This window comes from Carica papaya, chromosome 6 (genome assembly GCF_054855325.1).
Source record: "Carica papaya isolate Zhongbai chromosome 6, ASM5485532v1, whole genome shotgun sequence".
NCBI lineage: Eukaryota > Viridiplantae > Streptophyta > Magnoliopsida > Brassicales > Caricaceae > Carica > Carica papaya.
The window spans coordinates 35,426,688-35,453,681 of record NC_142314.1 but is presented as its reverse complement, the minus strand read 5'-3'; the positions used below and the strand labels follow the sequence as shown (position 1 = coordinate 35,453,681).

Below are 26,994 nucleotides of genomic sequence, written 5' to 3'. Positions count from 1 at the left end.
CGATTTTACCCATGTGGGATAATCTCTGTTTCGTGCTTCTTGACAACATTTTTTCGTCCATCTTACGAGCTTTTTGGTTATATAAAAATATTGTTACGACAATAAATATCCCCATATAGAAAAATCTCTAATGGAGTCGTCATCTTCCCGTTTCAACTCTATTGGAACTGACAGTGTTTTTCCACTAGATTGCTTGAAGTTTTGAAGTCTGTAAAGACAGTAATGACACTCTGTTTGGAACTAGAGATGTCAAAAGTAATTATTTAAACCTTAATTTACTCATCGTAAGAAATTTAGTGAATCCCAAATCAATATTCTCTATTACAATCCACATACAAAGAAAAAACTAAGTTGTTTTATAGGGCAAGCAAGTAAACCCTAATATGATTGAATCCAAACTTTAAGTTTTCACCCTTGTTTAGCAAATTCTATATGACCCAGTACCAATATGGACTGTTGATGAAAGATTAACAATTCAAAATCTGCTCTTGATCTCACTCACTCCCAATCTTCATCACTCAATTGATCTTCAATTTCTTCTTTTGGCGGCCTAACAACTAGCACCACAGTGGCTAAACTCTCTTCAACTCCAGCTTCCTTCAATGATAATCCTCTTTCAATTTTCAATCAACACCATTATCGCCTGTAACATTCACCAGATAAAACCCATCATCAGCTTTCACTTCCTCACTCTATCTGCTACAACCAGTACAGGCTCCTCGTTGTACCACCTGTTTGTCTTCCAAGGCAAAGCCCTAGCATCCCTAAATGCCACCACTACTCCTTCATTTCCCAACCCTACAACTGGTTCCCATCCTGGCAAAACCACCCACCTCTTCCATCCCTTCTCCGACACTACAACCCCAAACTGTCCTTCACTTTTACACGGTATTTGGTTGATAGACCGTTAATGTGCGGTATGGTAATTCACTAGGTTTGTCTTTGTTAAAAATTAATTTGTAAATTAGAATATAATTAATTAGTTTGTTAATTGTTGAACTTCATAAATTAGAGTCTCTATTTATCTTTTGATTTAGTAGAAGTTGTAAGTCATAAATTAGATATATTATGTTTATTGGTGGTTATAATAATTCTAGTAGTTGTAATAGTGTCTATAAATAGACATGTATTTGAAGTTTTTTCGTAAGAACCACAATAGAAAATCTTGAGTTTTCTCGTTAGTCTCTCTAACCTTTTCCTCCTATCTCTAACAGTCTTGAAGGTTGTTGTTGTTACAAAAAACATGGTGAGAAGAAGAAAATGAGTGAGTGAGGAAGGAGAAGAGGTACATACAGTGCGCCTTATCTGTAAATATTCCAAAACTGTAAGATATTTTCTGGACCTGAGATGAAGTGGGTGATAATCAGAACATGATAGTTTTGGGCCTTAATATAATTTAAATAAAGTATCAGGGTCTAACAATTGCTATTAAGTAAAAATATATATATTTTTTTAAAAAATTATTATGTATTTAATAAAAATAACTATAAAAAATATTATTGTCTTAAAAAATAAAAATTATTGTATTTTATAGAAATAATTATTAATATTGAAATGATAAACAATAACATAATAATTTTTCAAAAAATACAAACTAAAAATTCAGCTAAGAATACATCTAACAAGTTAGATAGACACAATATATATATTTGTAATTTATATTGTGTAGAACTGGGTATATTACATAATACAAATATTTATATTAAAAAGATAAATTTAATATTATGTAATTTAATTAAGGATAATATTTACAAGAAAATGTTAAAAAACTTTTTTAAATATATATATTTTTAAATTATATATGTTTAAAACTATGAAACACTTTTTAGCTTGACTTTTTAGGTAAAAATATTTTTAATTTTTGCTTGGTTCAGCATCACTTACCCCTTTCAGCATCCATATATATCTATATATATGTATATATTGACCATATACAGGAAACATTTTCTAATGACTTTGAAAAACTTCTGGAAACTTTGATTGATTTAATTTAAAAATATATATATTTAGTTGGGTTCGCCACCCCAAATGGAGACATTAGGCCTCATAAACCAACTGAAGAATCCCCATTTGTTGCCATCCCCAACTTCAAGCTTTTCATCCCTCTTTAATGATCCAGTTCCAAGGGAGAGGATAAGAAATTTACTGTAATCCAAGCATTGGGAATCTTCATCCCTCGACATTTCCTTGATCACCTCTCGAATTGCTAGGAAAGTCTGATTAGATAATCAAATACAATTCAGATAGATCATACATAAATATACATAACATAGAGTAGCGTTGTTGCTGAACACAAATTTACAAGATTCTTTGCTGCAACATGGTTGAATTCTTGGGTGCCTTTGGGTGAATTGTGTTGAAAGTAATATGGAGGGAGGTAATATGGAGCAGCAGAAGTGCCAATGCAGACATCTGACAGCAAAGCATCTTTTGAATCATCAAATCTAGCCTGTGAAGAATTCATTTTTGCAATAGATTCATCGAATATTAGATCTAACCCTTCAAATCTCAATATACTGACATATAAATCAGGCAGAATCACCTTTAGGGAGGAGAAGACAACGGGCTGGAGGAGCTTGATATCAAAGGCAGGGATTATCACATTGGTTAGAGTCTCATGAAGCTTTCTTCTGCCAAGCATTTCTTTTATTTTCTTGTGTAAGTAAATCCCATTATACTTGGGAGAAAATGCTCCATTCTTAACCCAATTGATGAAGCTTTCTACAGAAGTGAAAACTGGGTCTGAATTGTTGTCCCATTTTGATCTTACCCAGTTTGTTATTGCTTCAAACCAGGTCATGCTACATCTGCCAATAATAAAGATTAATCATATCAATCTTTTTTATAAATTCTGTTTTCGATAGACATTTGGTAATTTTCAGAACTTACTCTTCAACTTTCATATCGGGTTCTTCGAATTCTTGGGGAAAGATGTGAGGACTCTCGTGAATATAAAACTTACTGATATTTTCTGTGGAGAACATTGGTTGATTCTTTTCACTTGGTGCAGTAAGCATGGCTGTCACAAGACCACCTATGCTCGTACCAGCTATGAAATCGAAATAATCTGCAGTCCTTGCACCGTCACCATCCAGCTTCTGTTCAAGGAAAGTACAAGGAATCGACTTAAGAACCCTTTTCCTTATCAGTGTGAAAACTAGGTGGCAACCATATATGACCATCAATGCTAAGAATTGTAATAAGATTTCCATTTGATATATCAACCATAAATTATATATTTTTTTGTGCCTCAGAAGGCTTACCATGATTCAAACTTGCAAATGAAACGAAGCTCGAAACAAAAAAATCTCACCTTTTGCCATTGATAATAGACAATTGATTAGTTCTTAGCAAATGGAAAATCTCCAAGCGTTGTTTAAACCTCTTGAAGAATTTATGCATCACCATTGCTGTCTTTTTCTTAAAAGTGTTTCTTCCTTTTGTGTTTCAGTTATGAATGATTCATCATAAGATAACTGTTTCAATCTTTTTTGCTCCTTATGTACCAAGTATTACCTATCGACAGATTATTATTCCATATTATATTCGATCGATATATCATTGAAGAAAACATGAACAAGACATATCATTGTGGTTGTGTTAAGAAATTTCTTGAATTTATCTATTTAATTATATTTAAAAATTTGATCTGGTTTTATCAGAGTTCTTGATTAGTATGTTTTGGGGATATAAATGTTATGTTTACGATCAAATTATTCGTGTAATATATCGAATATATTATTATTTGACAATTTATTTTAATATATGTCAATAGTATTTTATTATCATATTTATTATCTTGTTGTTTAATTTATGTGATAAAGTTTTTAATTAAATTTATAAGTTTTACATCAAGATTGGGATCTTGATAATAAGAGTAAAATCTTTTTATAATTTAATTTAAAATGTTTTTAATTGTTGGATCATCAAAATAGGACATTAATGATCCGATAAAACTAATATATATGTGATAGTATTTATAAGATAAAGATTAGTTGATCTCATTAATTAAACATATATATAAATGATGCATATAGAGATATGATTATTGAATGGATCTAATTGAAAATTTTTAATGGTTAATATTATATTAAACTGTCAATAGAGTATTCTCTTATTTTGATGAGATGTAAGAATTTTTTTAGACCTGAGATCATCATAATAATTCACAAGTCATTTATTATACTTTGATTCTAAACACTTATAGTCATAGAACTGTAGTTGAAAGGATATTAGGTGTGATTAAATACTTGTATAATTAATGATTGATCAAGACAGAATCTGTCAACTTTGATAATAAATTTAAGCTCTATGTTGTCATTTATTATAATGACTAAATTAAAACATTGCTTAGGGCAGTTGAATGAATGAAAAAAAGAGTTTTTTCTGTCATTCATTAGTTAATTATAATTGACACGAAACATAATTAGTTACCTATTGGGATTTGACGGTTAAACCATATCCTATGATTAACCCGGAGCAATAATGATGGAAGAAAATGTTACATATTTCTTTAGCAGATTCCTGAGAGTAATTATACATTTAATGCTATATGGTCGTTAAGTAGTGTTGTTAAACGCTAACCTTAATTAATAAATTAGTTTGACCAATATAATATCGGTTTAGTGTTGAATTTATGGGGTTGCACACTAACGAGTGTTCTAATTTTTGCTGAATAGATTAATTATTTTAATTATTTGAGAATTAAATTAGAGAATTTAATTAATCAAACAAATAAAATTTTTGGTTTAAATAGAATATTATTATATTCTTTGCTAACATCGAGAATATAATTAATATTGGAGATAAACTGAATTTTTTTATTTTTAAAATAGAAAATTAATATTTATATTTTTAGATTATTATATTATTAGTATAATAATATAACATGTGTGGTTATTATGATAATTGAGATTATTGTAAAATTTAATTTGAAATTAAATTAGTTTATAAAATTAATTTATTAAATAATAATAATTGAAAAAGATAAACATATATATATATATATATATATATATATGAGATATATATGTAAATATTTGGGTGTTAAAAAGAAAAAAAAAAGAGTAGATGAATCCAAACAAATTTGGACGCTCCACCCATGCCACCTATATATATATATATATGATTACGGGTTTGAAAAAAGGTAAAGAAGGAAAAATTAGTGAATTTTTCTGTTAAGATTTTGTTAGAAAATTTTAACATATATATTACTCATTTTGTTCGTGCGCTACGTTAATTAAAGAGTTAAACAATAAATGTAATGTCCAACTTAATTTAATTGTAAATTAAATTAATTATAAATATAATTTTTAATTTTTTAATTTTAATTTAGTGCAAAAATGAAGTAAATTTTTGTGGATGATAAAATTGAAAATAATTTTGGAGAAAATGGATGAAAATTTGGGTTCTGAGGATGTTTTCGAAAGAAAAAATCAGAAACTGGATGTTAGAATGCAATTTAGAAAAGTTTTGCCACGTAAGATGCCCGGTCAGCAGCCCCGACGAATCAGAACGTGCCGTGTGGCAGCGGACGCTGACGCGGTGCCATGGGGGGGCCATGCAGGCGATCTACGTGCCTGCAATCGAATGGCTCAGATCCATTCCTGCGCGCATAAACGACCCAGATGCATTTCCTCCCCAAACGCGATCGGACGGTCATATTTGAATGCGATCGAACGGTCCAGATTAGATCAAGATTAATAGCCCATATTGGATCGCGATGAACGGTTTATATTCACTTCCTATTTAATTGCGATCGGACGCTCAAGATCAAACGCGATGGACGGCCCAGATCTAAAGCGAATGAGTATAAATAACCCTCTTCACACCAAACCCTAACCCTAGCCGCCAGTCACCCTCCCCGGAGAAGAAGACCCAGCTGCCAGGAAGGAGAGCTGCCGCCACTCGCTGCCGCGCCGGAGCTACTTCTGACTGCCAAAAGAGGTAAAAAAATTTCCTTTTGCTCGGAATTCAATTTTAAAAACCCTCATGGTCAAATCAGGGAAAAGCACTGGCCGATTGGTCAAAAATTGCAGGCAAAGCCCGGCGGCGCTGCCACGAAAAATTTCACAAAACGCCTTCGATGAGACCCTTTTTGATTCCTGTTCGGCAAAATATTTGTACCATTGTGATCATCATTTCCTTCTCTACAGGTTGACCGGTGCAAAACACCTAACTGCAACGTGAGCTGGAGGAGCCGCCGCATCGGAGAGCCCCGCCGCTGGTGAATTTTGGTTTCTTGTGTTTTTTCAGCAACTGAGGCCCCTTAACATGTTTTCTCATAGGGATTGATGCAAAATTAGCCAAATTCGACCGAAAACAGCTGACCTGAAGTAAACCACTACCGCGGGCGGTGATGCCGTCGCCAGAGCACGGCGGAGCCGTCGTGTCGGAATTGGCCAAAACGGACCCTGAGACTGATTTTGGGTTTGTTTAGGGCATTTGTAGGTACTTATAGCACGTTTTGATTCCTGAAAAAAAATTCAAAAAACCTAGGGACCGCCAGCAGGCGTAGTCAAAAGTAAGAATCCCTCACCCTATTCTCTTTTATAGAATTGAAGTCTAATTAACATTAAATACGATATTTTGTTACAATTTAGAAATTGTTCATAATTAATTATGGATTGCTAATGGAGCCAGAACCGAAAATTATCTACTATTTTTCTATTGATTATTTTTACAATTTATTGATGGATTTTATAGTTTTGAATGCATGTATTGTTATTTTATGTGTTTACGGTTGAATTGAAAAGATGGAGGTTAAAGATAAACAAAAAATTTGTATGATTAAGTTAATGGATAAAACGACAATCTTACTGGATATTCTGAGAGATAGTAGACGGACCGGGTACATAGAGAACCCTAACGTGAATGTCGTCTCATACTGGACGAGGTATGGAGATTTGGTGCTCATACCGGACGGGGTATGGGGGTGGCCCGCTTCACCCTCATACCAAACAGGGTATGGGGTTAGCCCATAATTTAGAATGTTAAAGAAAAAGGTTCACGCGTAGCAGGAGCATCCCTATGAACTCCTATGGATACTAGCAGGCTGATGAAAAAAAAGACAATTATTGTTTTGATAATTTGAATACGAAAGCATAATATGTGTTATGTTGCCAATTATATATGAAATCATGATATGTATAATGTTATTGTTTTCTATAGATTATTTCTATAAATCTCACTACGGTAAGTGGACGGTAAATGATTTTATTATTGATAAATGAATTTGATTAATTTAGTATTTCATTAGTTATTTTTTTAATTTTCTACCAACCTTCATTTATGTGTCGGTGATATAATGTGATATTCTTACTGGGCTAGTGTAACTCATCCTTTATTTAACCATTTCATAACAAGAGGATCAGGATCCAGAGCCCGATCCATAAGAGGATTGTGAGTAGGATGCTAGTTTTATTTTATTTTTTGTTCATTTCCTTATTTCTTTGTATTTCTTTCAAAATGGTAGATTCTGTAATACTATTTGGTACTTTAAGTTATTTGTGTAAGGAATGTAAACCTTGAACGTTTATTTCCCTTTCGCACTTGAATTATAATTTATTCCCTTTGGATATTTTCGAGGTCGCTACAATTGGTATCAGAACCGCGTTTCTCGGACTCATTCCTTACACAAAACCTTTAGGAAACACCAAAAAAAAAAATTGTCACTCAACCATTCCTTGTAAAATGCAGGTATAGATAGATGAGTAGAGGAAGACCCCCACTAAACTGACTAGCCTGGGAGGGTTCACTTAGAGAGGATGTTGACCAGTTATTTGAGATGGTGGAGAGACTCATTGCTGCCCAGGAGGAAAGGAGGGAGCTACCTGACCCTCCTCCGCTGCCACAGGTTGAGCCACCCCTACAACAGGAGGATCCCGAGCCACCCCGATATGACCCTGCCCAACCACAGTATCACCCAGCACCGCCACAATGCGATCTGGTGCCCCCACCGTATCATTAAGTACCACCACAGGGCCATCTAATCCATCCTCAGCACAGTCCAGTCCTCTTCCACGGGACCCAGCTCCTCCCAAGATGGACCCAGACTATATAAAAATGTATAAAACACTAAATCCATCTACTTTTGCAGAGTGATCCTCCTTTGAAGAGGCCGAGTCTGGTTAGCTGAGACAGAGAAGGCCTTCAGGACCCTTGAGGTGATTCCCAAACAGAAGGTCATCCTTGCTACCTACATGCTAGTGGGAGAAGTAGACCGCTGGTGGCAACTCAAGCAAACCACTCTACCCTTCCCAGTCACTTGGGAATAGTTCCTGACGGCCTTTCATGCAGAGTACCTCCTAGAGCATCTCCGACATCTGAAGGAGATTGAGTTTGCACACTTGGTCCAGAAGAACATGACTGTATCAGAATGTGCTTGCAAGTTCCTAAAGTTGGATTGATATTCTCCTGAGAGCATGTTGAATGAAGGCAGGAAGGCTAGAAGGTTCGAGTGGGGTCTCCATCCAGAGATCATACAGCAGTTGTTTGTGTTTGAGCTCAGTACTTATTCGATTATTCTGGCTAAGGCACAGTTACTGGAGAGAAACCTTTGCACCTTCTCTCCAGCAGCAGGGAACCTTAGGCCTTTAGCTCCACCCCGCAGACCAGTACCTACTGCACCTGTTCAATAGAACAAGAGACACATGCTGATGACTCATGCTCCCCCTCAGGTTCTAGTAGCAGAAAACGGTAAGATCTGTCAATATTGTGACAGAGATCATGGGGACCGACCCTGCTATTGCCTCAACAACACCTGCTGCATATGTGGTAGTGCCCAACATTATGCGAGGGAGTGCCTGAGGAACCAGAACCAGGTCAGACCTCTTGTCCAGGGCAGAGCTTATAATCTCACACAGCAGGATGCAGAAGCCAACCCGGACGTGGTACAGGGTATGTACACTATCTGTAACCATCTTACTCATGTTTTGATTGATACTGGTGCATCGCATTCATTTGTTTCACATGTTTGTGCATCAAAATTAAATGTACCACCTGAAAAACTTGATTCTGTGTTGTTTGTATTTACTCCTAGGAGTAGGACACTACTGGAAGAGGTTGTATACAGAGCCTGTTTCATAGATATAGCAGATAGAAAATTGAGTGTAGACCTAATAGAAATTGACACGGGAGACTTTGATGTAATATTAGGAATGAACTGGCTAGCAGCGTATCACGCAATTATAGATTATTTTAGTAAGAAGATTGTATTCAACCCTCATAATCAGGAGTCATTTACAAGTTAATAAAATCTTTTAACATTTGTTCCCTCTTGGCAAATTTTCTTATTATCAAGTACTTTAACCCAGTTGTTTTATCTAACTAGGCAAGCCCAAGAAAGAAATTTATATTCAAGAGATTCTGGTAGTCCGAGACTTTCCAAATGTGTTTTCGGATGAACTATCTGGACTGCTAGTAGAAAGAGAAGTCGAATTCACTATAGATCTTCAGCCAGGCACCCAGCCTATTTCGGTTGCTCCTTACCGCATGAGCCGTGTTGAGAGGGAGGAACTGAAAAAATAAATCATTGAATTACAGGACAGTGGATTCATCCGACATAGTGTGTCCCCCTGGAGTGCCGGAGTCACATTTGCAAGAAATAGAGATGGGACGTTAAGGTTATGTATTGATTACAGATGTCTAAACAGAGTCACAATCAAGAACAAGTATCCCCTCCCCAGGACTGATGACCTCTTTGATCAGTTGCAGGGTGCCCAAATCTTCTCCAAAATATACTTGCGTTAAGGTTACCATCACGTAAAAATCAGAGCCGAAGACATCCCCAAAATAGCCTTTCGAACCAGGTACCGACACTATGAGTTCCTAGTCATGCAATTTGGGCTAACCAACGCTCCAGCCATCTTCATGGACTTGATGAACAGGGTATTCAGAAAATTCCTGGATCAGTTTGTTATTGTGTTCATCAATGACATCTTGGTTTATTCAAAAAGCAGAGAGGAACACCTCACCATCTGACTCAAGTTTTGTAGGTTCTCAGAGAAAAAAAGTTGTATGCAAAGTTGAGTAAGTGTGGATTCTGGCTTGAGCAGACTACCTTCCTATGACATATCATATCAAAAGATGGAATGTCAATGAACCCCAAAAAAGTTGAAGCAATGCTCGGCTGAAAAAAATTGACATCAGTTAAGGAGATCCGTAGCTTTCTAGGGATGACAGGTTATTACCGCAGGTTTGTAGAAGAGTTTTCTAGTCTAGCTACTCCTCTGGCTTGGCTCACAAAGAAGAATGTCAAATTTGAGTGGAACGAGGACTGTGAGAGAAGTTTTTCAAAACTAAAAAAGCGGCTGACTACTGCACCTGTGTTGGCTTAGCCGAGCGGATCGGGTGGATATACAGTTTACAGTGATGCCTCCTACCTAGGTTTGGGTTATGTTTTGATGCAGCATGGGAAGGTCATAGCCTATGGGTCTAGACAGTTGAAGAGTCATGAGAAAAACTATCCCACCCATGACTTAGAGCTTGCCGCAATCATCCACGCCTTGAAGACTTAACGCCATTATTTGTATGAGGAGACCTTTCGGATCTATAACGATCACAAGAGTTTGAAACACATATTCACTCAAAACGATCTCAACATGCGTCAGAGAAGGTGGATAGAACTTCTCAAGGACTATAATTGTAACATCTTGTATCACTCGGGTAAAGGCAACGTGGTAGCCAATGCACTCAGTAGGAAAAATGCATGTACGTTAGCCCATTTGATAGTTTCAGAATGCAGGTAGATAGGAGCCGTACAACAGGTTCGGCTTCAGGACCTAAAGAGAGTCACATGTTTGGGCCACCTGACCGTTCATCCTGAGTGAATCTAGAGAATAAGGGAAGCTCAGTCCGCCGATTCCACCCTAGTAGCCCTCAAGAAAGATGCAGAACAGAGAGTTAACTCAGAATTTTGAGCCTCTGCCGATGGGTTGCTCAGATTTCAGGACAGAGTGTGTGTTTCAAGTGACAGTAAGTTAAAAAAAAAAATATTATAACAGAGGCCCATAGCTCAAAGTTTGCTATGAATCCCGGAAGCACTAAGATGTACTAAAGTATGCGACCTCAATTTTAGTGGAACGGGATGGAAAGAGATATAGCTGACTTTATTTCTAAGTGTTTGGTATGTCAACAGGTCAAGGCAGAGAATCAACGTCCAGGTGGGCTACTTCAGCCATTACCAATTCCAGAGTGGAAGTGGAAACATATCACCACAGATTTCATTACAGGACTACCTAAGGCAAGCCCAGGACATGATGCCATCTGGGTAATTATTGACCGGCTTACCAAGTCTTCCCACTTCTTGGCCATCAGGATGACTGATCCCTTGGACAAGTTGGCAAGAATATATATCCGGAAAATAATCAGATTACATGGAGTGTCAGTGATAGTAGTGTCCGACATGGACCCCAAGTTCACTTTTCAATTTTGGTTTAGCCTTCAGCAAACTATACAGATGAAACTATCCCTTAGTACTGCATTCCACCCTCAAACCGATTGACAGTCAGAAAGAACAATCTGCACACTTGAGGATATGCTCCGAACTTGTGTTCTTGACTTCAGGGACCATTGGGATGACCATCTACCCCTGATAGAGTTCGCTTATAACAACAGCTACCAAGCAAATATTGGCATGGCTCCGTATGAGGCATTGTATGGCCGCCCATACAGATCGCCGATATGTTGGAAAGAAGTGTGTGATAGAAAACTGTTCGACCCAAATCTTATAGAGGATACTACAACCAAAATAGCTAAGATCAGGAAGAACATTCAGACGGCTCAGAGCAGGCAAAAGAGTTATGTGGACACCCGGAGGAGGGACTTGGAATTTGAGAAAGACATCCGGGTGTTTCTTAAGGTCACTCCTTTCAAGGGAGTAGGTTTGGAAAGAGGGAGAAACAAAATATCCGGTTTATTGGGCCATTTGAAATTCTAGACAGAATTGGTACCACTGCCTACAGACTGGCACTATCTCCAGAACTTTCTAGAGTCCATAATGTGTTTCATGTGTCCATGCTACGCAAGCACAACTCGGACCCCTCTCACGTCTTAGCCCATGAGCCTCTTCCACTCCAGGAGGATCTATCCTACGAGGAGGTACCGGTCGGTATTGTGGACTGAAAAAATAGATTACTCTGCAACTGAGAAATTCCTTTTGTTAAGGTCATGTGGAAGAATCACACACCGAGAGAGGCCACATGGGAGCTAGAATCAGAGTTTAGAGCTCAATATCCTCAGCTATTTGATTGAGAGTGAGAAAGACAAATTTGAGGGATCAAATTTCTTTTAAGGGAGAGAGAGTTGTAATGCCTAAATTAATTTAATTGTAAATTAAATTAATTATAAATATAATTTTTTTTAATTTTTTAACTTTAATTTAATGCAAAAATGAAGTAAATTTGGTGGGGGAGAAAATTAAAAATAATTTTAGAGAAAAGGAGTGAAAATTTGGGATCTTAGGATATTTTTAAAAGAAAAATAAAAAACCAGAGGTCAGAATACAATTTAAAAATATTTTGCCACGTAGGATGCCCCGTCAACAGCCTCGATGAACTAGAACGCGCCGCGTGCAGCGGACACTGATGCGGTACCACGCAGGAGAGCTGCGTACCCGCGATCGAATGGTTCAGATCCATTCCCGCGCACATGAATGGCCCAGATGCGTTCCCTCCCCAAAGGTGATCAGAAGATCAGATTTGAACGCGATCGGACTGCCCAAATTAGATCGCGATGAACGGCCTATATTGGATCGCGCGACCCAGATTCACTTCCTATTTAATCGCGATTAGATGATCCAGATCAAATGCGATGGACGGCCCAGATCAAAAGTGGACGAGTATAAATAATCCTCTTTAAACTAAACTCTAACCCTAGCCGCCAGTCGCCCTCGCCGAAGAAGAAGACCCAGCTGCCGGGAAAGAGAGCCGCCGCCACTCGCTGTTGCGCCGGAGCTACTTCCGACCGCCAAAAGAGGTAAAAATTTCTCTTTTTGCTTGGAATTCAATTTTAGACACCTTCATGGCTAAATTGGAGCAAAAGGACAGGCTGATTGGTCGAAAACCGTGAGCAAAGCCCAGCGGCACCGCCGCAGGGAATTTCACAAAATGTCTCTGATAAGGCTCTTTCTGATTCTCGTTTGGAAAAAATTTTACACCATTGTGATCACCGTTTCCTACTCTACAGGTTGACCGAAGCTAAACACCCAACCGCAACGTGAGCCGGAGGAGCCGCTGCACCAGAGAGCCCCACCATCGGTGAGTTTCAGTTTTTTGTATTTTTTTGGTCAACCGAGGCCCCTTAACATGTTTTTTTGTAGGGATTGATGCAAAATCAGTCGAATTCGGCCGACCCGAGGTGGACCGCCGCCGCTCCCAGCGGCGTCGTCGCTGGAGCATTGCAGAGCTGCCGTACCGAAATTCTAGAATTGGCCAAAATGGGCCCTAAGACTTATTTTTTTGATTTTTTGGGGCATTTCTAGGTACTTATAGCACGTTTTGATTCCTGAAGAAAAATTTAGAAAACCCGGGGAGATCACCAGCAGGCGCAGTCAACAGTTTAGCCTTTCGGGCATCAAATTGAGTAAGAATCCCTCACCCTATTCTCTTTTATAGAATTGAAGTCTAACTAACATTAAATACGGTATTTTATTACAATTTAGAAAATGTTCATAATTAATTATGGATTGCTAATGGAGTTGGAACTAAAAATTATCTACTGTTGTTCTGTTGATTGTTTTTACAGTTTAAATGCATGATAGTGTCTTATTGATTGATTTTATAACTTTGAATGCATGTATTGTTGTTTTATTTATTTACGGTTGAATTAGAAAAATGGAGATTAAAGGTAAATAGAAAATTTGTATGATTAAGTGAATGGATGAAACGTCAACATTACTGGATATATTAGGAGATGGTGGACGGACCGGGTACATAGAGAACCCTACTGGGAACGTCATCTCATACCAAACGAGGTATGAAGACTTAGTAATTTGGCGCTCATACCTGATGGGGTATGGGGACGGCCCGCTTCACCATCATACCGGACAGGGTATAGGGATGGCCCACAATTGAGAATGTTAAAGGAAAAGGTTCACGTGTAGTGAGGACATCCCTATAAACCCCCATGAATACTAGCAGACTGGTAAAAAAAAGGGCAATTGTTGTTTTGATGATTTGAATATGAAAGCAAAATATGTGCTATGTTGTCAATTATATATGAAATCATGATAGGTATAATGTTACTATTTTCTATAGATTCTTTCTATAAATCTCACTACGGTAAGTGGATGGTAAATAGTTTTATTATTGATAAATAAATTTGATTAATTTAGTGCTCAATTAGTTATTTTTTTGATTTTCTACCAACCTTCATTTCTGTGTTAGTGATATAGTGTGATATAGGACCAGGATCTAGACCCCGATCCACAAGAGAATTGCAAATAGTATGCTAGTTTTATTTCATTTTCCGTTCATTTCTTTATTTCTTTGTTTTTCTTTCAAAAGGGTAAATTCTGTAACATTATTTGGTACTTTAAGTTATTTGTGTAAGGAATGTAAATCTTAAACATTTATTTCGCTTCCGGACTTGAATTATAATTTATTTCCTTTGGATATTTCCGAGATCATTACAATAAAGGTTGGTTTCGATTTGAATACGCATAGAGTGTTCATGTTTTCGAACAATTTTTGTAACACCCAAATTTATTCAAATATTGAATTAAATTGTAGATATAATTTTTGTAGTTTTTTTTAATTTTAATTTAATGAAAAAATAGAGTAAAATTGATGGATGATTAAATTGAAAATAATTTTGAAAAAAATGGGTGAAATTTTGGGTTCTTAGGGTATTTTTGAGAGAAAAATCGAAAAATATGGGCCAAAACGCAATTTTAGAAAGTTTCACCATGTCAGACGCCGGGTCAGTAGCCCTGACCAACCATGACGCACCAAGTGGCAGAGAGGCTGACGCGGGAGGCCACACAGGGGGCCTCGTGGGCGATCCGTGTGCTTGTGATCGAACGACTAAGGTCTGTTCCTGCGCGCATGGATGGCTTAGATGCGCTCTCTCTCAAACGCGATCGAACGGCCAGATTCAAACGCGATCGAACAGCTTAGAGTGAATCACAATGGACGGTCCATATTGGATCGCGATGAACGGTCCAGATTCACTTCTTCTTTAATCGGGATTGGATGGTCCAGATCAAACGTGATGCACGGCCCAGATCAAAAGCGGATGGATATAAATAGCCCCCATCCACACTAAACCCTAACCCTAGCTACAAGAACCCCTCGCTGGAGAAGACGACCCAGCCACCAGGGAGCTGATTGCCGCCACCCGCCGCCCCACCGGAACCCTTTCCGACCGCCAAAAAAGGTAAAAAACTTTCTCTTTTGCACGAAATTCAATTTTAAGCTCACTCATGATATAATCGGATTGAAAAAAACTGGTCAGTTGGCTAAAAAAAATCGGCGAAGCCCGACGGCGCCACCATGGAGAATTTCACAAAATGCCTCTAATGAGGCCCTTCCCGATTCCCGTTCGGCATAATTTTTCTACCGTTGTGATCACCGTTCTTTTACCTACAGGTGACTGGAGCAAAACACCTAACTGCAACGTGAGCCGAAGGAGCCGCCGCACTGGAGCGCCCAGTCGCTGGTGAGTTTCAGGTTTTTGTATTTTTTTGGCCAACTGAGGCCCCTAAGTGTGTTTTTTCGCATGAATTAATGCAAAATCGGCTGAATTCAGCCAAAAACAGCTAACCCAAGGCGGACCGCCAACACACCCGGTGACAGCGCCATGCTGGATTTCTGAAATTGGTCGAGTGGGCCCTGTGACTGATTTTAGGTTTATTTGAAATATTTATAGGTACTATTAGCGCGTTTTAGTTCCTGAAAAAAAATTCAGGGAAACCAGAGATCGCCCGTAGGCGCAGTAAACTGTTTAGCTTTTTGGGTGTCAAATCAAGTAAGAATCCCTCACCCTATTTTCTATCATAAAATTGAAGTCTAAATAAATAATAATGTCGTATTTTATGCAATTTTAATAAAAATGCATAATTAATTACTGATTGCTAATGGAGCCCGAACTGAAAATTGCTATCTGTTAATCTCTGTTGATGTATTTTACAGTCTAAAAGCCTTATAGTGTCTTATCGATTTATTTTATGATTTGAATGGATGAATTGCTACCTTACGTGACTACTGTTTAATTTAGAATTTGAGACATGATTGCATTACCTAATGCATGTTTATTTACTTATGTAATTATGTTTGATTTGAAAGTGGAGACTAAAGAAAAACGGAAAAGTGGTGTGATTAAATAAACAGATGGAACGATAGCCTTACTAAATATACTGGGAGATGGTGGACGGACCGGGCATATAGGGAACCCTACCGTGAACATTGTCTCATACTGGACGGGGTATGGAGACTGAATAATTTAACACTCATACCGAACGGAGAATGGGGATGACCCACTTCACCCTCATACTGGACAGGGTATTGAAATTTAATGATTTGGCACTCATACCGAACGAGATATGAGGACGGTCCTGTAATTGAGATTGTTAAAGGAAAGGGTTCACCTATGGCAGGGACATCCCTATGAACCCTCATGGATACAAGTAGGCTGGTGAAACGAGAAACGGTTACGATTTCGTTTATTGTTAATGGATATGGATTTATAATATATTCTATGTTGCTGATTGTTCATGAAGTTATGATCTGTATGGTATTATTATTTTTATATATTATTTTCATAAATTCCACTATAGTAAGAGAACGGTAAAAGATTTTATTTTTAATAAATGTATTGGTTTAAATTTAATGTTCCATTAGTGGTTTTTTTTCAATTTTATACCAATCTTTATTTCTGTGCCAGTGATATAGTGTGATATCCTTACTGGGTTAGTATAGCTCATCATTATTTAACCATTTCAGATCAATAATATCAGGTTCAAGAGCCCGATTCGCAAAAAGATTGCGAGTAGATGCTAGATATTTTTTATTTTCTATTTATTTCCTTATTTCTCGTATTTCTTTCAAAGAATTAATTCCGTAATGTTGTTTAGTATTTTTAAGTTATTGGGTAAGGAATGTAAACCTTAACATTTTTTTTCGCTTTCGCACTTAAGTTATTATATATTTCTTTTTGCATTTTCGGGGTCATTACAATTTTAATTTGGGAACCCGCTACTAAGTACATTTTAAATTTAATATTTAACCTGCAATATAATTTTTATGCACAAATAGATAAGATTAGATTATTTTTTATCTTCCGCTCCGTGTTATGCACATATTACAATCCTTCAATATGATAGAGGAAAAATAAAAAAATATATCAAACGTGTACAAATCATTTTATTGATATCAATTTTTTTTACCAATAAAGTCAATATTTATTTTTTTATTTCTTTGAACTATATATTATTATTAAAAATAGATTAGGTAAGAGTTGACTCATCATCTCTTCATTGGAGGGTAACTATTTCTTCATATTTTATAAGATTCTTGATATTAATTTTTTATCAGTCAAGTCAAATATTTATTTTTTATTTCTTCAAACTCTACATTATTATTAAAATTAGATTAAGAGTTTACTAATCATCTCTTGATTGGATCGTAGATACTTCTTTATATTAGTATAAGAGTATAATACGGGTCAAACTATGCCTCTCACACATATTATCCTCAAAATGTCATTGTATTATTGGTTGTATTGTTCTTGATGTAAAGTTATCATTAAATTATTGAAATATATAATAGTTTAACAGATATTTATATATATATATGTATATGGTATAATTATAATCTTGAGAGATTATGAGATTCTATTTAAATCTTTAATTATAAAACACTGATTTTATTAATGTCTAAGCATGGTAAACATGCTAGACAAGTTACTAATTAATATTACAAAATAGTTTTTGACATTATCAACTTTTATTTCTTCATCAACACAACCAAAGTGCAGAGATTTTCGGTTTATGATCGGGGAGTTATTATATTTGCGATATAATATTTTGGATTCAAGTACTACTAACTTAATAATTTTTTTAAATTCGAAAGATTAATTCTTAAAAATTATTGAAAATCTCCGACTTGAACTCCGACATACAATTCATTAAACAATTGATATATTTACGATTGTAGATCGTAAATGTTGTTTGCTATACGATATGATCTGGATGTTGTTGTATTCAAAATATAATTTTTCTTATCCAAATATCGTTAACGTAATAATCTTCTTTAAGACCAAGAAGGTCTAGTCAACTTAATTTTTTTTTAGGGCTCAGCCAACTAATTAGAAGTTGTAATTGTCAGAAAAATATACTGATTAATCATTGGTCTTGGTCTTGGTCATATTTTAATGTTAAAAATTTATGTTCACTTCTCACGTTCTTCCCTTAAAAGCCCTTCTAATAGTACCAGAACATCATCAGTGGACTTCAATTGCAGGTCCTTTAGCATCTGTATATGTGATTGTGTATATATAGAACTTACCTATATATATATATATATATATATAACCTAATAGATCTCAGGCTCAAACAAGAGGAGAGGACCTGTATCTGATTTCCAGCCAGGTATGATCATCTCAAAGTTATACTCTCCTTTGTTTTCGTATGGATATCTTTTTTGCTGGTTGTAAAATTGTTGTATTCAAGATATAATATTCTGTGTTCGATCATCACTAACTTAATAATCTTTCAAACTTCAATTCAAATTATTAGTATTATGTTACTTGAATTCATAAATAGAACTCAACAACAACCGGTTGTTATATTTTTAATATAAAACTCTAGCATCATTTATTATCGATAATTATAATCCAAAGTATACATACATAATTATATGTATATAATTACATAGACATATGAGAATGATATCTACGAGGATTACATATTCTGTGATGTAGAAAAAAGTAACTGAAGAACAAAAGTAAGAAGAGAAAAGCAAAACTGAAGGGGAGAAGTCAGTCATTTTCATCATCTTTAATTTTTTATTTTATTGATTTAATTAATATATTATTGCTTAATATATATATATATATATATATCGTAGCTATCTTAACTAATAAAATCTTAATACTTGAATTTATAGAACTTTAATTTAGAGAATAGTAACATAAATATCCCTCTAACATGCGTAACGTAATTGATTCATGCAGAAACTTAATCATTTAAAGATGCATACATTGACTCGAGTAACTTGTTCGATTTTTATTCGTAAATTTAGCCTCCGAATACTAAAATCCACTCCTCAAATACGATTGGCTTGTAACATACGGTCTCCCTTATACTCATACAATATCTATTTTTACTCAAGTCCATACGCTAAGTCTTTTTGTTTTCTTTAAGATCAAGTAAGCAAGTCAACTTACTACAAGTTATAATTATCAGAAAAATATGATAATTAATCATATGGACTTCCAACTTTCTTCCCTTACAAGTCCTTCTAAATACAAGAACATCATCAGTGCACTTCAATTGTAAGTCTTTTTAGGATCTGTATAGATTATTTTATATTTATACATATATATAACATAATAAATCTCAGGCTCAAACAAGACATTATATAGAGTAGCAGAGAACAAGAGAAGAGGATCCATGTCTGATTTCCAAGCAGGTATCATTCTTTATATTATAAAAAATTAAGTAATTTAAGTTTTCAAGATAACCGATTTTAACTGATATTGTAAAATTAGTCATTCAAGACGCAGATATCTTACATCAAGATAAGGAAATAAAAATGGATTTTGACAGAGAAACTGCCTTGAAAAAGTTTGACGAAACTAAAGATGGCGTGAAAGGACTCGTGGATGCTGGCGCAATGACAGTCCCTCGAATCTTTTGGATGCCAAAAGAAGAGATATTTAGCAACATTAATGAAGACCCTAACATAAGGGTTCCAGTCATAGACCTCAAAGACATGAACTGCAACAATCTCAAGCGCAAACAAATTGTCGAAAACATAAAAGAAGCATCCGAGACATGGGGATTTTTCAAGGTCATAAACCATGACATACCTCAAGCTGTCATGGACAACATGATCAAAGGTGTTCGACGTTTCCACGAGCAAGATAAAGAAATAAAGAGAGAGATTTACACACGAGAATTCAAGAAAAAAGTTCGCTCTGTATCTAATTTTGATCTTTATAATTCACAAGCAGCTAATTGGAGGGACACCTTGGTTTGTGTCATGGCTCCGAATCCTCCACCTCCTCACGAGTATCCTGAAGCTTGCAGGTATATATATTTATATATATGCTTACATGCACTCCCGTACATCCTATAAAAAGATATTATTGCTGCATAATGTTTTGAACAAGTACGATAACTTTATAGTTATGCTACAGAGAAATATTGATGAAATACTCAGACCATGTGAAGAAACTTGGAGAAACATTGTTTGAATTATTATCAGAGGCATTAGGGTTCAACCCTAGTTGCTTAACAGATCTGGGTTGTGCTGATGGACATGTCTTTTATGGCCAATATTATCCGCCTTGTCCGGAACCTGATCGGACCCTTCTCCATGTCAGACATCGTGATCCTGATTTTCTCACAATTCTTCTGCAAGACCACATAGGTGGCCTGCAAGTTCTTAAAGACAATTATTGGGTTGATGTCATCCCAGAGGAAGGAACTTTAGTGGTTAACATTGGAGAACTTTTACAGGTAGATATACGATATTATGATACATTTCAATCCAATCCACTTTAGAATGGATGAATATTATTCTGTGGGTGCTAGTGAATCGAGATTTTTAAGATAATCGAATAAAAAAATATGTAAAATAATATTTCAGGAGCACAAATAAGATTTAACCCGTCTTCTAGATAGATTTTTTTCTAACATCCAAATGGTTGGATATGCAGTTAATTAGTAATGACAAGTTCAAAAGTGTAGAGCATAGAGTGATGGCTAAATCGAATGGACCAAGAATTTCTCAACCATGTTTCTTCACAACACTTTTTGAACCATCAGAGCGTGTTTTTGGGCCTATAAAGGAATTATTATCAGATGATAATCCACCTCTGTATAGGGAAACCACAGTAAAGGATTATATGCATAGTTTCAAATCTATAGGAACCAAGAGTGTTTCTCCTCTTGTTGCCTTGAGGTTATCATATCAAGGTGAAGAAACAAATTAACATCTATATATATATATATATATATATATATATATATACATGCATATGTCTCATATGCAATCACTTATGTTTAATTTATGATGAAACAATAATATTTGTGTAAGTTTGTAACCTGGTGGTGCCAAGTTGATGTGAGCAAATAAAAGTCTATGATGCTGTTTGTTAAATTTTCAATGTTCTATTTCCAAAAACTTCAATACATGTTTATGAATTTGAGAAGATGTTCTTTAAATTATACTTTGTATCGGTGTGTAATTTATTATATAAACGTGTAACAATTATTTAATGGATAGAGTAAAATATCTATCTACAAATGAACATTATACTGGTATCAAAGCCAAACTGTATGAACGATTTTACCCATGTGGGATATTCTCTGTTTCATGCTTCTTGGCAACATTTTTTCGTCCATCTTACCAGCTTTTTGGTTATATAAAGATATTGTTAGGACAATAAATATCCCCGTACAGAAAAATCTCTAATGGAGTCGACATCTTTATGTTTCAACTCCATTGGAACTGACAGTATTTTTCCACTAGATTGCTTGAAGTTTTGAAGTCCGTAAAGGTAATAATGACAATCTATTTGGAACTAGAGATGCCAAAAGCAATTCTTTAAACCTTAATTTACTCATAGTAAGAAATTTAGTGAATCCCAAATCAATAATCTCTACTACACTCCACATAAAAAGCAAAAACTAAGTTGATTTATAGGGCAACCAAGTATCACCTCTCGACAGATTATTATTCCATAGTATATTCGATCGATATATCATTGAAGAAAACATGAACAAGACATATCACTGTGGTTGTGTTAAGGAATTTCTTGAATTTATCTATTTAATTATATTTAAAAATTTGATATAATTTTATCAGAGTTCTTGATTAGTATGTTTTGGGAATATAAGTGTTATGTCCACGATCAAATTATTCGTGTAATATATCGAATATATTATTATTTGACAATTTATTTTAATATATGATAATAGTATTTTATTATCATATTTATTATCTTGTCATTTAATTTATGTGATAAAGTTCTTAATTAAATTTATAAGTTTTACATCAAGATTGGGATATTGATAATAAGAGTAAAACTTTTTTATGATTTAATTTAAAATATTCTTAATTGTTGGATAATCAAAATAGGACATTAATGATCTAGTAAAACTAATATATATATGATAGTTTCTATAAGATAAAGATTAGTTGATCTCATTAACTAAATCACATATATAAATGATGCATATTGAGAATTTTTAATTGTTAATATTACATTAAACTGTCAATATAATATTTTCTTATTTTGATGAGTGTAAGAGTTTTTTTAGACCTGAAATCATCATATTAATTGACAAGTCATTTATTATACTTTGATTCTGAACACCTATAATTACAGAACTGTAATTAAAAAGATATTGGGTATAATTAAATACTTGTAGAATTAATGATTGATCAAGACGGAATCTGTCAATTTCGATAATAAATTTAAGCTCTAGGTTGTCATTTATTATAATGATTAAATTAAAACATCGATCAAGACGGTTGAATGAATGAAAAAAAGAGTTTCTTATTTTATTTATTAGTCAATTATAATTGACATGAAACATAATTTGTAACGCCCAAACAATTGGGCATTTTTGTGATTTTAGTATTAATTTTGTTTATTAAGTTTAATTTTTTTAAAAAAATAGAGAGAGCGCCACGTCAGCGGCCCAGTCAGCAACCCTGGCCAATCAGGACCTGCCGCGTGGCAAGACCACGTCGACCCGGGGACGGGCCACGTGGGCGATTCGCGTGCGCACGATCGGACGACCCAAATGCGTCCCCGCGCGCACGGACTGCCCAGATCAAGCGTGCGCACGGACGGCCCAGATTCAATCAAAATGGACGGCTGAGATCAAAAGGAAAAAGGGTATAAATAGAACCCCCACACCTGACCACAAAAACCCTAGCCGCCTGCCCTCGCCGGAGAAGACGAACCAGACGCCGGAGGAGCCGGCCGCCGCCACCCGCTGCCGCACCGGGGAGATTTCTGACCGCCGATCGAGGTAAATTTCATACCCCCGACTCATTTTTCCAAGCTGAGTTCCCCTGTGGCCAAATCGGAGCCAAACTCCCGGCCAAACGGCCGGAAAATACGGCCAAAACCCAACGGCGCCGCCGCGCCCCTCCTCGATTTTTGCCTCTGATGAGGCCCTTCCCGGTCTCCGTTTGATGCAATTTTTATATCACCGTGATCACTATTCTTTTCTCTACAGGTTGATCAGAGCCGAATCACCAAAACACGAACCTCGCCGGAGAGCCGCCGCACCCGAGAGCACCGCCGCCGGTAAGCTTCAGTTTTTCGTCATTTTTTGCCCCCCCGAGGGCCCTAGGGTTGTTTTATCATAAGGACCGATGTAAGTGTGGCTGAATTCGGCCGGAAACGGTCGAAAACGGCCAACTCGAGGCGAATCGCCGCCGGAGCACGGTGGAGCCGCCGTGCCGGAATTGCAATATTAGCCGAAAGGGGCCCTGGGTCTAATTTGGGATTTTTTGGAACACGTGCAGGTACCAGTAGTGCGTTTCAGTTCCCCGGAAAAAATTCAGGAAAAATTAGGGACAGCCTGTAGGCGCACTGTGAAGCCGTGTTCGGACCCCGAAACGAGTAAGGACCCCTCACCCTATTTCCTATCACAGTATTAAAGTTCAATAATGATAACATGGTAATTCTTGAATCAACGAATGTGTGAAATTGCTTAAGGTCGCTAATGGAGCCCGAGTCTAGCGTGGTTGTCGGTTAATTGTTTTTTGGCATATTTTACAGTTTTAAATGCAGTATGAGGTCTGATGTTTTCATTTCATAGTTTTGTATGCATATTTTACTGTTTTATTGATTATGGGTTGAATGACTAAGAAACTGATGCTGTATGTTGTCTTGTTTGGCATAAATTACTGTTTTGCTTGTCTGTGTGTGAATTAATGATGCTGACTGAGGAAAAGGGGAATGAAAGGTTATGTAAATTGATAATTGTATAATGTGATCAGCCTGACTAGATATCCTGGGAGATGGTGGACGGACCGGGTCCGTAGGAAACCCTACCGGGATTGTGGTCTTTCATACCAGACGGGGTATAGAGACCCTATGTGTTTTGGCGCCCATACCGGACGGAGTATGGGGACGGCCCGTTTCACCCTCATACCGGACGGGGTATTGAGGTTTATAGTTTTGGCGCCCATACCAGACGGGGTATGGGGACGGCCCTGGAATATGATTACAAGTGTTAAGAGTTCACGGGTAGCAGGACCCCTATGGATCCCCATGGATACTAGTAGGCTGGTAAAAGAGGAAAAATATGTTGTGTAATGATTGAATTACAAAAGGCGTGATAAGTATTATGTTATATAGTTTATATGATTTCATGAAGATGATAATGTTATTGCTTTCGTATACTGTTTTATGAATTTCACCGAGGTAAGTGGATGGTAAAGGTTTTATTATTGATAAAAGGATTTGTTGTAAATTATGCTCCATTGGTCTTTTTGTGTTTTCTACCCACCTTTACCTCCGTGACAGTAAGATATCGTGATGTCTTTACTGTGCTAGTGTAGCTCATTCCTTATTTAATCATTTCAGATCAAGAAGACATTGTTCCCGAGCCCGTTCCGCAGGAAGACGACGAAGGGGACGCCTAAAGACTCCATAGTCATATTCATAGCTTTTACTTTCGAGTTTCTCCTTTAGTTAGTTTGATCTTTTATATTTTGAGCACGTTTTTGGTTTTAGTGTAAGGGATGTTAATCGAAATTTTGACTTCGCTTCCGCATTTGACATTTTTAATACACATATTTCATTTTAAATTTCCGGGGCCGTTACAGTTGGTATCAGAGCCGCATTTCCTCGGACCCATCCCTTACACAATAATACCTTAGAGAAATACTCACCGATATATCGTTACTCAACCATTCCTTGTGAATGCAGGTACACGGAAATGAGGAGAGGAAGGCCCCCACTAAACCGAGCGGACCAAGATAATTCGCTTCGAGAGGATTTAGACAGACTATTTGAGATGGTGGAAGCTCGCGTAGTTGCCCAGCAAAGGCGAGAGGAGAGAAGGGAGTTACCCGGACCTCCTCCGCTATCGCAGGTTGAGCCCCCGCTACAGCAGGCTGATCCCGAGCCACCCCGGCAGGAGCCTGCTCCTCCACAGTACCACTCGGCACCACAGCCGCGGTACAACCCGGTACCACAGCCACAGTACCACCAGGCGCCACCACAGCACATTCCAGTACCCCCCACCACATAAGCAGGTGCCACCATAGGGTCCCTCAGTTCACCCTCAGCCGGCCCCAGTCCCTCTACCTCGGGACCCCGCTCCTTCTTTGATCGACCCCGACTTCATAGAGAGATACAGAAGACTGAACCCTTCTACTTTTGCAGGGGAATCCTCTTTTGAAGAGGCCCAATACTGGCTGGCAGAGACTGAGAGAGCTTTCGAGACCTTGGGAGTAGTTCCTGAGCAGAGGGCTGCCATTGCCTCCTACATGCTGGTAGGGGAAGCAGTACGTTGGTGGGAGCTCAAGCGGACCACCCTGCCTACACCAGCTACTTGGGAGCAGTTCTTAGCGGCCTTCCACGCGGAGTATCTCCCTAAACACATCCAACACCTAAAGGAAATGGAGTTTGCTCAATTGGTCCAGGGAAACATGACAGTGTCGGAGTATGCCCGTAAGTTCCTGGAGCTGGGCCGACATGCCCCGGAGACATTGATGGATGAGGGCCGAAAGGCTAGGAAATTCCAGTGGGGTCTCTGCCCGGAGATCAGACAGCACTTACTGGTAATGGAGCTCGAGACATATTCAGCAGTCCTGGCAAAGGCGCAGATCATAGAAAGGAGCTTCGAAACCCACCCTCAGCTAGAGGGGAGTTCCCGACCCTCAGCCCCGCTCCGCATGCCAGCACCTACCATGCCTGTCCAACCCAGTAAGAGGCCCAGACCCACCATCCAGGCCCCTCCTCAGGCTACGGGGGCAGCACGTGGGAAGATCTGCCAGTACTGCGGTAGGGATCACGGGGACCGACCCTGCTACCGCCTCAGCAACACCTGTCGCATATGTGGCAGTGCCCAGCACTATGCAAGGGAATGCCCTAGGAACCAGAATCAAAGAAGGCCTCCAATCCAGGGCAGAGTTTACAACCTTACCCAGAAGGATGCCGACTCAGACCCGGACGTGGTACATGGTATGTATAATATCTCTGGCCACATTGCTCATGTTTTGTTTGACACTGGTGAATCACATTCTTTTGTTTCACATGTTCTTGCTTCCAAAATTTATGTATCACCTGATAGACTTGATTCATTATTGCTTGTATCTACCGCTGGGGGGGAGACATTGCTAGGAGAGGTTATCTACAGGGCATGTGCCGTAGAGATAGCAGATAGAAAATTGAGGGTAGACCTGATAGGGTTAGACACGGGGGATTTTGATGTAATCCTAGGAATGGATTGGCTAGCGGCGTATCACGCCACCATAGACTGCTTTAACAAAAAGATTGTATTTAATCCTCCCAATGAGGAGCCATTTACAAGTTAATAAAATCATTCAGTACTGATTTCCCCTGATGGCAAGTTTTCTTAATTCCTAATGCCTTAATCTTGTATTTTCTCTAACTAGGTAAACCCAAGAAAGAAGTTTGTATCCAAGAGATTCCAGTAGTCCGAGACTTTCTAGAAGTATTTCTGGATGAACTGCCCGGTCTACCAGTGGACAGAGAGGTCGAGTTCACCATAGACTTACAGCCAGGTACCCAGCCCATCTCGGTTGCTCCTTACCGAATGAGCCGCATCGATATGGA

General features: G+C 37.4%; 1 protein-coding gene across 1 annotated transcript; it reads left to right on the top strand.

The window, feature by feature from the left end:
* Positions 1–19,636: 19,636 nt before the first annotated feature.
* Positions 19,637–21,157, top strand: LOC110807762 (1-aminocyclopropane-1-carboxylate oxidase homolog 1-like). The gene is made up of 3 exons (XM_022032992.2): positions 19,637–20,248; positions 20,359–20,680; positions 20,881–21,157. The coding sequence occupies exons 1-3, from the start codon at positions 19,752–19,754 to the stop codon at positions 21,154–21,156; spliced, it is 1,095 nt and encodes a 364-aa protein (XP_021888684.2). The 5' UTR covers positions 19,637–19,751; the 3' UTR covers position 21,157.
* Positions 21,158–26,994: the final 5,837 nt, after the last annotated feature.